Source organism: Herpailurus yagouaroundi, unplaced genomic scaffold, assembly GCF_014898765.1.
Source record: "Herpailurus yagouaroundi ecotype Mexico unplaced genomic scaffold, PumYag 28, whole genome shotgun sequence".
Taxonomy (NCBI): domain Eukaryota; kingdom Metazoa; phylum Chordata; class Mammalia; order Carnivora; family Felidae; genus Herpailurus; species Herpailurus yagouaroundi.
In genome coordinates, this window is record NW_024412376.1 from 109,289,762 (window position 1) to 109,302,999 (window position 13,238).

General features: G+C 36.2%; 1 protein-coding gene across 1 annotated transcript in view; it reads right to left on the reverse strand.

The window, feature by feature from the left end:
• The window catches only part of LOC121034592 (ATP synthase subunit f, mitochondrial-like), a 12,160-nt gene extending 98 nt beyond the window's left edge, over window positions 1-12,062 (reverse strand). Inside the window, exons 1-2 of the mRNA XM_040481509.1 lie at window positions 11,770-12,062; window positions 10,338-10,342 (exon numbers count right to left, since the gene is read on the reverse strand). Of these exons, the coding sequence (XP_040337443.1) occupies window positions 11,782-12,045 (264 nt within the window). The 5' untranslated portion in view covers window positions 12,046-12,062 and the 3' untranslated portion in view covers window positions 10,338-10,342; window positions 11,770-11,781. The remainder of the gene's footprint in view (window positions 1-10,337; window positions 10,343-11,769) is intronic.
• Window positions 12,063-13,238: the final 1,176 nt, after the last annotated feature.

A 13,238-nucleotide genomic window follows, 5' to 3' on the forward strand; every position in this document is an offset into this window, starting at 1 on the left:
ATATATATATATATATATATATATATATTTGATATTTGATCAGGCATTTTTATTCTCTTCTTTTTCCACCTTTTCTCTTCATCTTCTTTTCATCTTCTTTATTTTTCACTCTCTTTCTCTGGATTTAGCCTTATAGTTTTTTGATTGTCTGATCTTATTTTCTCCTCTCTTATTTTTCTCTTTTTATGGGATCCAACTCCACCCCCCCACCCCCTGCTTTTCCTTATTTGTTCCAGGGTTACTTCAAGAAACAAATCAAAGCACACCTGGTTGAAGGTCTAAACACTCACCACTACAAGCAAGGAGGAGCTCTGCAGAGGACTGACCAGGAGGAAAGAGCCACCAAACACAACAACAGGGTGCATACAACATACACCAAAACCACTTCTTGAAGTGCCAGGCCCTGGACAGTGTACGACCCCCTTTTAATATAATAGTCATCACAGGTGCAGGACATATAACAAGGTTTTAAAACATGCAAAAGACAGAAACTTGGCCAAAATAACAAAACGAAGGAATCTCCCCAAAAGAAGTTTAGAGAAGAAATCACAGCCAGAGAATTGCTCAAAATATACATAAATAATGTATCTGAACAAGAATTTAGAATAACAGAAGACTAATAGCTGGGCTTGAAAAAAGCATAGAAGACAGCAGAGAAACTCTTGCAGCAGGGATCCAAGACCTAAGAACTAGTCATGATGAATTAAAAAATGTTGTAACAGAGATTAAAAAAAAAAAAGAAAAAACCCACAAAAAAACAAAACTAGATACAGTGATAGCAAGGATGGAAGAAGCAGAGGAAAGAATAGGTGAAACAGAAGATAAAATTATGGAAAATAATGAAGCTGAAAATAAAAGGGAAAGGAAATTACAAGATCATGCAGGGAGAATTAGAGAACTAAGTGATTCCATGAAATGAGACAATATCCATATCATAGGAGTCCCAGACTAAGAAGAAAGAAAGGGGCAGAAGGTTTATTTGAACAAATTATAGCTTAGAACTTTCCTAATCTGGAGAAAGAAATAGGCATCCAATTCCAAGAGGCATAGAGAAATCCCTTTCATCAACAAAACCAGGTCAACACCATGACATATGATAGTGAAACTGGCAAAATACAAGGATAAAGAGAAAATTCTGAAAGCAGCTAGGGACAAATGGGCCTTAACCTACAAGGGTAGACACATAAGGGTAGTAGCAGACCTGTCCACTGAAATTTGGCAGGCCAGAAGGGAGTAGCAGGAAATATTCAATGTGCTGAAATGAAAAATATGCGGCCAAGAATCCTTTATCCAGCAAGGCTGTCATTCAGAATGGAAGGAGAGATAAAGGCTTTCCCAGACAGACAAAAACTGAAGGAGTTCATGACCACTAAATCAGCCTTACCAGAGATCCTAAGGGAGACTCTGTGAGTGGAAAGCAGCAAAGACTACAAAGGACCAGTAACATCACCACAAAAATGAAACCTAAAGATAACACAATGGCACTAAATTCATACCTTTCAGTAACCACTCTGAATGTAAATGGACTAAATGCCTCAATCAAAAGATACAGGGTATCAGAATGGATAAAAAACAAGATCTGTCTGTATGTTGCCTGTAAGAGGCTCATTTTAGACAGGAGGGCACCTGCAGATTCAAAGTGAGGGGATGGAGACCTATCAATCATGCTAATGGATGTCGAAAAAAAAAAGCCAGAGTAGCCATACTTATATCAGACAAATGAAATTTTAAAACAAAGATTATAATAAGAGATGAAGAAAGGCATTATGTCATCATTAAGGGTTCTATCCATCAAGAAGAGCTAGCAATTCTTAAATACAGAAAACAAAGTGAGGGTTGCTGGAGGGGAGTTGTGTGTGGGAAAGGGCTAAATGGGCAAGGGGCATTAAGGAGGACATTTGCTGGGATGAGCACTGGGTGTTATATGTAAGTGATGTTATATTTAGTGATCATTAAATTCTATTTCTGAAATCATTATTACACTATATGTTAACTAACTTGGATTTAAATTTTAGAAATAAATTCATTAAAAGAAAGAAATAGTAAAAAAAAATAGATTAAATAGTCTAGGAAAAAAAAAGAGCCAGCAATTGTAAATATGTGTGCCCTCAACATGGATGGAAGCACCCAAATATATAAATCAATTAATGACAAACATAAGCCAACTTTTTGATAATACTGTAGTTGTAGTAGACTTTAATACTCTACTTACAGTAATTGACAGGTCATCTAGGCAGAAAATCATCAAGGAAACAATGGTTCTGAATGACACAGTGGATCAGATGGAATTAACAGATATATTCAGAATTTTTCATCCTAAAACAGCAGAATACACATTATTCTTGAGTGCACATGGAACATTCTACAAAATAGATCACATACTGGGTCACAAAACAGCCCTCAACAAGTACAAAAAGATTGAGATCATACCATGTGTATTTTCAGATCACAACACCATGAAACTTGAAATCCATCACAAGAAAAAATTTGGAAAGCCCCCAAATATGTGGAGGTTAAAGAACATTCTACTAAAGAGTGAACGGGTTAGCCAGAAAATTAAAGAAATTTAAAAATACATGGAAACAAATGAAATGACAGTCCTAATCCTTTGGGATGCAGCAAAGGCAGTCCTAATTGGAGAATACATTGCAATTCAGGCCTATTTCAAGAATCAAGAAAGGTCCCAACACACAGCCTAATCTTACATCTAAAGGAGCTAGAAAAGGAGCAGCAAATAAAGCCCAAAGCAAGCAGAAGGGAAATAATAAGATTAGAGCAGACATGAACAATACAGATCCAAAAAACCAGTAGAACAGATTAAAAGCTCATTTTTTATAAGAATAAACAAAATTGATAAACCCTAGCCAGACTTCTCAAAAAGAAAGGAGAGAGGACCCAAACAGATAAAATCATGGGTGAAAGAGGAGAGATTACAACCAACACCACAGAAACAGAAACAACTATTAGAGAATACTATGAAAACTACTGGAACAATCTGGGAGAAATAGACAAATTCCTAGACACTCACATACTACCAAAACTCAAATGGGAAGAAATAGAAACTTGGAACAGACCATAACCAGTAAAGAAATTGAATCAGTTATCAAAAATCTCCCAACAAATAAGAATCCTGGGCCAGATCGCTTCCCAGGGGAATTCTCTTAGGCATTTAAAGTAGTTAATACCTATTCTTCTCAAACTGTTCCAAAAAATAGAGACAGAAAGAAAGCTTCCAAACTAATTCCATGACGCCAGAATTATTTGATTTTAAAACCAAACCAAGACCCCACTAAAAGGGAGAATTACAGGCCAATATCCCTGATGAAACTGGATGCAAAAATTCTCAACAAGATACTTAGCATATTGAATTCAATAGTACATTAAAAGAATTATTCAACATGATCAAGTGGGATTCATTGTTGGGTTGCATCCTGGTTCAATATTTGCAAATCAAACAACATGATACACCACAGTAATAGAAGAAAGGATAAGAACCATATGATTCTGTCAATAGATGAAAAAAAACCCATTTGCCTAAATACAGCATCTTTCTTGATAAAAACCCTCAAGAAAGTCAGAATAGAAAGAACATACCTTAGCATCATAAAAGGAATACATGAAAGGCCCACAGCTAATTTCATCCTCAGTGGGGAAGGGAAAAAGGGGAGCTTTCCCCCTGAGATCAGGAACACAACAGGGATGTCCACCCTCACCACTGTTGTTCTGAACATAGTGTTAGAAGTCCTAGCCACAGCATTCAGACAACAAAATGAAATAAAAGGCATCCAAATTGGCAAAGAAGAAGTCAAACTTTCACTCTTCACAGAATACATGATACTCTACATGGAAAATCCGAAAGACTACAACCTGTAAAACACACAGGCGCACGCACATGCACACACACACACACACACACACACACACACACACACACATAAAATAGTAAAACTCTACCACAAATGTTGCAAATATTAAGCTTAGTTTATGTTATTATTTTTTAAATTATAGAACTCTTTTACTCATGTAAAAATTTTTGCTTTATATCCAAGAAAGATTTTCCCTAATCAGAGATCAGATATTCACCCAATATTTTTCTCATTTTAAATATATTATTTTTTTATTTTTTTATGCATTTATTTATTTTTGATAGAGAAAGAGTGAGCAGGGGAGGGGCAGAGAGAGAGAGGGAGACACAGAATCTGAAGCAGGTTCCAGGCTCTGAGCTGTCAGCACAGAGCCCGACGCGGGGCTTGAACTCAGAAACCGTGAGATCATGACCTGAGCCGAAGTCGGATGCTTAACTGACTGAGCCACCCATGCGCCCCTTAAATATATTATTTTTTAAACAGTTAATCCATTCATCTATTTGGCATTTGGTACATGCTTTGACATTAGGATCTAAATTGATTCTCTTTTGGCCAATCAGCTAATGTATTTAGTTGCAGGAAATTCACTCTGAGTGTTTAAGCAGAAAAGGAATTTATTAACGGACATTGGACAAATCACCGAGTTACCAAGAGATTCAGAGAACCAGTGTGGAAGCTATGCAGATAGCATAGTCCAACACTATGCTTCATATCTGTTCTTTCTGAGTGCTAATTGCTACTCTGACTGAAACACCTGTTTCTTTGGTGTAACTGGTCCTCCATTCAAAATCTAGGGCAAGTATGTTTATTATCTACTAGAGTCTGGGCATAGGTCATTCCTTAGCTGGGGAAATTAGTAAACATCTACATTTTCACTCACAACAGCAGGAGGCAGTTTTTTCCTGTCTCCAACTCTCATATGGTGGAAAGATGCAGGTGCTGAAAGTATATACAGTTGACTTTTGAACAACATGGGTTTAACTGTGTGGATCCATTTATACACAGATTTTTTTCAATATAGAACAGCAATGTACATGTTATTTTCCTTATGTTTTTCTTAATATTTTCTTTAGCTTTATTGTAAGAATATGGTATATAATACATGTAACAAAATATGTGTTAATCAACTGTTTATACTATTAATAATGCTTCCAGTCAACAGTAGGCTATTAGTAGTTGAGTTTTAGGGGAGCCTGAAGTTACACATGGGTTTTTGAGTGCACATGGGTTGGCATCCCTAACCCCTGCATTGTTAAAGAGTCAACTGTAGTTTTCTTTCTTGAGACTAAAGACAACTACACCATGAAATACATTAACCATATTTATAATACACTTTTGTTTTTGTTTGTGGGGAATATTGGGTTGTAGGGAATGGGACCATGGGTATGAATATATACTACCCCTGGTGAAGAGTTCAAAATAGGATCTTTGTGTTATAACTGCTGGCTTTTAATTTTATATTTGTCATATACTAGCTGTGTGATCTTAACCAAATTAACATCTCTATTAGACTTAGTTCACCTGTTAACTGGAGATCTCAATACCCACTATGTTGTGATGATTATAACTGAAATGAGGGTGAAGTGCATCATAGCACCGTGCTTGGCACAGAATATGCACTTAATAAATGTTATCATTTATAAGTTACAATCATTATGGGTTCTGTTTCTTTCTGCTGCAGCTGGACTACTGTTTTTGCTCATCTACTTTGGCCTATTAAATATCAATGAGAGATGCAGTTCTTATTGTGAGAAGCTGGTGACAATTGCAATAGATATCGGATTCAAAAATCACTTCTCTCATAATGTTTTAAGGTCTCTGTAGCTTCTTCATACCACCATGGGGCCATACTTTGGGGGGTATAAGATATATAGGAATATAAGATGTATCTCAATTCTATACGACATTTTTTAATTATGAAATGTTCAAATATACACAAAATTAGAAAAACTAGTTCATTGAATCACTCTCTAATTTTCACCCAGATTTTAATAACTACCCAAATTTTGCTGTATTTGTTTTATCTAAGTTAAATTAATATATGACATTTGATTGGAAGTTAGCTCTAGAAGTTTTCATAGATACATGTTTAACTTTTTGATAAGGATATTTCAGAAGTGGAACTGAAGGCTTCATGTTGCATCATGGCAGAAAGCATACATCTGGTTATCCCACTTTTATAATGCTCAGATTGATCATTGATTTCAAGTGGTGACAGTCTGATGCCTCCATTATAATTCTTATGAACACTTTTATCTAATTATTTAATTCACTGATGACTTTTTCCTGGCTTAGGTATTACTTAAGAGGTACAAAATGGTGATTTTTCTAATTCTGTGTTTTCTTGCACGTTTAATAGTTGAAAGTTCTTATCGTTTACAGCTACTTGGCTACTCTAATATACAGAAAAGCCAGAAAAAAGGCAAAATAACTGTTCTGCATTTTAGTTAATAACTAACATTCAGATATTCAGAATAAGGAGTTGGTATCCTACTTGCTTTCAATGGTGTCCAGTAGGCTTTGTTTGTTGTCTGTTTATTGTTTTTTTTTTCTTTTTTTGGTAGGATATAGAGAGGAATTTATTTGCAAGACAAATAACAAATCACTCAATAAACTTTTATATATATACATATATATATATATATATATATATATATATATATATATATACATACATACATACATATATTTCATTCTTTTGGTGGCTGAGTAATAAAATATTCCATTGTGTATATATACATATCTTCTTTATCCATTCATCAATCAATGAATATTTGGGCTTTCTCCATAGTTTGGCTATTGTTGATAATGCTGCTATAAACATCAGGATGCATGCACCCCCTTTGAATCTGTATTTTTTTTATCCCTTGGGTAAATACCTAGTATTGCAATTGCTGGATCATAGGGTAGTTCTATTTTTTAACTTTTTGAGGAGCCGCCATGTTGTTTTCCACAGTGGCTTCCCCGGTTTGCATTCCCACCAACAGGGCAAGAGGGTTTCCCTCTCTCCACATCCTCACCAACACCTGTTGTTTCGTGTGTTATTAATTTTAACTCTTCTGGCAGGTGTGAGGTGATATCTCATCACGGTTTTGATTTGCATTTCTTTGATGATTAGTGATATTGCATACATTTTTATATACCTGTTGGTCATTTATATGTTTGCTTTGGAAAAATATCTATTCAGATCCTCTGTGTATTTTTAAATTGGATTGTTTGTTTCTTTGCTGTTGAGTTGTATGAGTTTTTTTTAAGAATACATTTGGATATTAACCCCTTATCAGATATATGATTTGCAAGTTTTCTCACATTATATAAGTTGCCTTTTCATTTTGTTGATTGTGTCCTTTGCTGTGCAGAAGCTTTTTAGTTTGTTGTACTCCCACTTCGTTTTTGCTTTTATTGCCTTTCCTTTTGGTATTAAATCCAAAAAAAATCATCATCAAGATCAATGTTGAGGAGGTCACTGCCTATGTTTTTTTCTAGGTAGTAGTTTTATGGTTTTAGGACTTTTTATATTTACATCTTTAATCCATTTTGAGTTAATTTTTGTGTATGGTGTAAGAAAGTGGTGCAGTTTCACTCTTTGCATGTGGCTGTGCAGTTTTCCCAACTCTACTGAAATGAAGAAGAGACCGTCCTTTCCCCATTGTCTATTTGTGGCTCCTTTGTCATAAACTAATTGACCATATGGGTGTATTTCTGGTCTCTTCTATCTTATTCTGTTAACTTACGCATCTGTTTTTATGCCAATACCATACTGTTTTGATTACTATAGCTTTGTAATATAGTTTGAAATTAGGAAGTGTGATGCCTCTAGCTTTGTTCTTCTTTCTCAAGATTACTTAGCTATTCAGATCTTTTGTGATTCTGTACAAATTGTAGGATTGCTTGTTCTTTTTTTAATTATTTTTGGGGGGAGAAGGAGTGGATTTCTCTCTTTCTTATTAGTTTGTATATAGTTCATGGATTTTCGCCAATAGCCTTCAAAGTTTTTGCGATGCTCAGATTGTTCCAGTTGGTTAATGGGAGCTGCTCCATATTGGCTCCTGGGTTCTTTGGATATGGCCTGTTGGAAATGAATTACATTGCACATGGTACAGTATACCAGAGTCCAGTAGTAAGTCATAAGTTCTGAGTGTGCAGTAATTTTAGATAAATTGTACAAAAATACAGAATCACACAGTTCAAAAGAAATGTATTTGTAGTGACACATAACAGCCAATAAAATAGAAAGGATTTACTGATAAATTGAGTCCGATGAATGGACACATAGTACACATTCTAGCACTTTATCTCAATGAATTTGGTGACTAAAAAGCAATCCACAAGATACAATAAATGTTTAAAAGTCTACATAGATTATGCAGGCAATGAAATATCTCAGTAAATTTGACGCACATTCAAGAGCAAAATAAAGTACATTTACACGAATTCTTATACAATTAGCAAAAGTATGTGAAAACAAATTATTTTTTGAAATAACTGGTACAAAATATAAAGCAAAAAATAATTTTGAACGAATTCCTGTGCCATTGTCTTCCATACACTTAGCACAAATATTCTAATATATATCAGGATATTTTGTGGAGTACCTGGGTAGCTCAGTCTGTTAAGCAACTGATTCTTGCTACCCAATCGGGTTGTGATCTCACAGTTGTGACACAAAGCCCTGTGTGGGCCTCCACACTGAGTGTGGAACCTGCTTGGGCTTCTCTCTCTCTCTCTCTCTCTCTCTCTCTCTCTGCCCCTCTCCTGCTTGCTCTGTCTCTCAAAATAAATAAATATTAAAAAAAGAGAATGTTTCATTCGATATTCATATGGAGCCAAAAGAGGAAAAATGTAAGAATTCTAATGGAAATTTGTGTTCAATGAAGATAATACTATGTAACAAAAATGGAAACACAGGATTTTAATTATACTCAAAACCTAGAATACAATAATCTTCAAAACCGTATATAGTTTCAATCACAAACTTGATAATCCATCATCTCTGTAGAAATTCTCTCATCACTATCAGCAAACTACTGTTTTGTAAGTACTGTCACTGTGTCCGTTTGAAAAATCTATACCAAAGGGCGCCTGGGTGGCTCAGTCAGTTGAGAGTCCGACTTCAGCTCAGGTCATGATCTCATGATTCCTGAGTTCAAGCCCCACATCGGGTTCTGTGTTGACAGCACAGAGCCTGGAGCCTGCTTCCGATTCTGAGTCTCCCTTGCTGTCTGCCCCTACCCCGATTGCACTCTATCTCTTCCTCTCTCTCTTAAAAATAAATAAACATTAAAAAAAATTAGAAATATCTATACCAATTAACTTGAACCTAATTTTATAGTAATATCTCATTACTTTGGAGAGCTGGATTATAGGGATAATAAATAATAAATCTAAATATAGGGGAATAAACCCAAATCTAGTTCTGATGAGTTGTTTGGTTTATGGCTTGCTATTTTTTGTGAAAACAGCAATACAAACTTACAGTAAAGAATGTGAATTTCTTTCTTTGCTTTGATGTTTCTCATTGCTCTCTTCCCCTTTTAGAGGTAACATGATCACTACTGTGACTTTGGACTTAGTGGGTAGGTAGTCTTTGATGACCATCTCAGACCTATCAGCTATGTACGTCCTTTTAACCACAATATAAGCTTTTCACAGGCAGGCAAATTTGAAGTTTTTGTAGTTGTTGAAAATACTGTCTGTATGCTAGAAGACAGAATTGTTTTCTTCAGAGTGTCTAGATGCAGATGTTGTCAGGGGTAGTCATATATTCCCTAGTGTCATACAAATTAGCCCTGTAACATAGTGAGTTAAAAAGTCAGTGTTCCTCAAAACAGTATACAAAACACTCTCTTTAAACTTATAAGAAGATTTAAAAAATATTATTATACAATCAGGTCACAGATCAGACCTTTAGCTTTAAACAATTTCTGATACTTCAGTGAAGTCCTTCCCATTTGGTTTAAGATGGTATGTTAGTAAGGGTTCTTCAGAGAAACAGAACCAATAGGATACAGGTATAAAGAGGTTTATTATGGAGAATCGGCTCACAGGATTATGGAGGCTATGAAGTCCCATGATCTGCTGGAACCCCAGGAAACTGGCAGTGTAGTTCTAGTCTGGGTCTGAAGGTTTAAGACCCAGAAGTGCTATAGGTGTAAGTTTCAGTGAGGGTAGGAGAAGATGGACATCCCAGCTCAGTCAGACTAAGACACCAAATTCTCCTTTCCTTGTCTTTCTTGTTTTATTCAGGCCCTCAGTTGATTGTGTGATTCCCCACCCATCCTGGGGATGGCAATCTGCTTTACTCAGTCTACCATTTCAAATGCTGATCTCATTTAGAAACACCCTCATAGACATACCCCAAAATATGTTTAACCAAATATTTGGGTACTCTGTGACCCAGCCAGTTTGACATATAAAATTAATCACCACAACTAGTTTGATTAAGGTAATGATAGTAAGATGTATATGTACTCCCTCTGTAATTTTTTATGTCTAGACCATCCTGAGGATTTTTAAGCTCTGGGATATTTGCTAACAAATCCTGAAACTGGAACACGACCTACGTGCTCAGGACTTACTCATTCTCTGTGTTATCTCTGCAAACATGGTATTCTAGGGAAATCCAGTGACTCATCAACTTCGATGCAAATGGATTGTTCTCAAATTTCCACTCTATAAAGTGGGAGTAATTTGTGTGAATATACGTTCATATACATTCTTTTTTTTTTAATGTTTATTTTTTTTATTTTGAGAGAGTGCCCAAGTGGAGGGACAGAGAGAGGGAGAGAGAATCTCAAGCAGGCTTGATGGTCAGTGCAGAGCCCGATGTGGGGCTCGATCTCAAGACTGCAAGATCATGTCCTGAGCAGATACAAAGAGTCAGTGCTTACCTGACTGAGCTACCCAGGAGTCCCATTTGCATTCTTTTGGAAATGAAAGGATATCATGCAAAAATTGATGACTTCTGAGTAGAAAAACTTGCAAACAAATTTGAATTGTGTAAATAAAACCAAAAGTGAATTTTCATTCTGAGTAGTACATTCCCAAAATAAGGTTGACATTGTTTGCTGTAGTATAGTGGACTTTGATGTAGCAACATATAAGTCATCCTTTGCCTTGAATTGATGGTGAATATTAGTGTTTTTTTTACAAGTGAAAATTTCTGAAAGTCCTGACTCATAGATGTATATAAAAGCAAAGAGAATTAAAGCTCCTAAACTTTGCTTTACTTGGTTAGAGTAAGCTGCTGTTGGAACATAAGAATAAGGCAGCTCAGGTTGAATTTGGTCACTTCATTTACTTAGTTCTCAAGGCAATGGCATTGTCTTTGATAACATTTGCACTGCTAATGCCCTGTCAGCAAGCAATGAATTACTGATAAGGGATTACCATATCAGTATTAAAGTCCAAGAAACTGAAGAAATCCTCAGAGAAGTTCTTGGGGTGGGGGTGGGGGGGGGTCCAACTCTGCCTGCTGAGAACTTGGCAATGATTTGTCAGTCTCAGCTTCATCCTGTGAAGCACTTTCCTTGGCATCTTGGTCAAAAATTACTCATGATTTTTCAGCAAGCATGGCCCTGGGTGAGAAGATTTACCTCATGCACATGGCCAAAATACTTGCCAAGGAAGCCAGGCAATGAATGAGTATCTCTCTTTCAAATTGTTCTGAGTGGGGTTTTATTTTTCTCTTTTACACTGGACTTTAATCTTGTCCATTGACTTGTCCCCTGGAATGCCAATGAATGTACACTTAAAAAAATATATAATCTTATTCTACTTTTTGGCAAAATTTCTTTTTTTTTTTTTTTTTTGAGTATCAGTCATCTTTTATTGGACATTAATTCTGAATTAGGCTATGAAAGGATTCAAAGGTCATGGTCAGGAATGCCAAATTTGCCTCCACACTGGGCCCTCATCAGTGGTACTTGCGTAGCTGCTCATGTTTGAGTTCCTTGTAACACCGACAATAGTTGAAAAGCACATAAGCTGCCAGTACCATAGAAATCCCAGCAATGTTCCCTTTCTTCACATTGACATACTTGTAATATGGGTAGTAACCTCTTTGAAATGCGCCAGCAATGCCTCTAGGGGTGAAATCTCGCATCAGTATCCAGCCTGGCAGCTCTCCTAGCTTCATATCCATGAGCTTCTTCTCTTTCACTGGTACAGGCGACGCCATCTTGGAGTCCTGGGTGTCCCTTGACCAAATTTCTTAAAAAAGTCATGCTTCAGGGATCTGGCTCTAATGAAGTTGACAGCTTTTACAGTGGCAGAAAGGACCTCTTTCAATGTTATTGGCCAAGTCTGTGATACCAGAGCAAGCTAATCTGTATAGCAATGCATTCCAGTGTCATGGATTGCTCTTCTCCTTACCAAAGCAACAAAACTAGATACATTTCCAAGCATCACAGATGCTCCATTTTGCACAAAATTCCCGAATTTTCTTTCAGTTTAAGTGTTCCTTGGCAAAAAAAAAATTATGTTGTCAAAAATTATGTTGACAGTCCTTGGAGTTTCTAAAAGGGGCCCTCAAAATAAGAATTCTTACAGGAGTTCTTTTGTCCTTACAGAGGTAAAGTAGTTTTATCTGGTTGAGTGATGAAAGAAAAAGATTTTTCCATCATGATTTGACTCAAAACATTAGAAGAAATGTCAGTGATTTCGTATTAGATAATAGGACTTTATAGCAACACACTTTTGATTTTAATTTTTTGGTTCACAAATCAACTCAACAATGTGTGTGTGTGTGTGTGAGATCAGTAGCCTTGTAGGTTGCTTCAAGACAAGCTTTGGTGTTGGGGCAAATTGATATTTCAGTAAAACACTATTCTTTTCAAATTGAACCTTCTTTTCATGGCAAAAGTTTATTCTGTCCTATGTACTTTCAGGATAGAGGTCATGGAGAATCACTTCCATTTCTCTGGCTAAGAACCAGTACAACCCCCAAATGTAGGTAGCTCAGCAATATACATTCCTTATTCACCTTAACAGGTCTGCAGGTCAGCTTGAGGCAGCTCTTTTGCAAACTTCAGGGTGAGTTTGGCTTTGCTCCACCTGTTGCTCATTCTGGGACCAGCAGCTTCCCAGGGCCTGATCTTTTTATGGCAGATGTCAGGGGCACTAGAGGCCAAGACAAACCATGAATGCCCTTTAAAGCCCCTACTTGAGGCATGCTGGCTAACATTCCATGACTTCACCTCTTAACATTTTTCTCCTCCTCTTCATTGTCTTAATTATTTTAATTAATGTGGCTATATATTAAGTTTTATCAAGTAATGTGATTTGTCACACTTTATTCATTTTCAAAATGTTTGGGCTATTCTAGTTCCTTTACCTTTATATATATACATATGTGATCACACAATAAGGCCT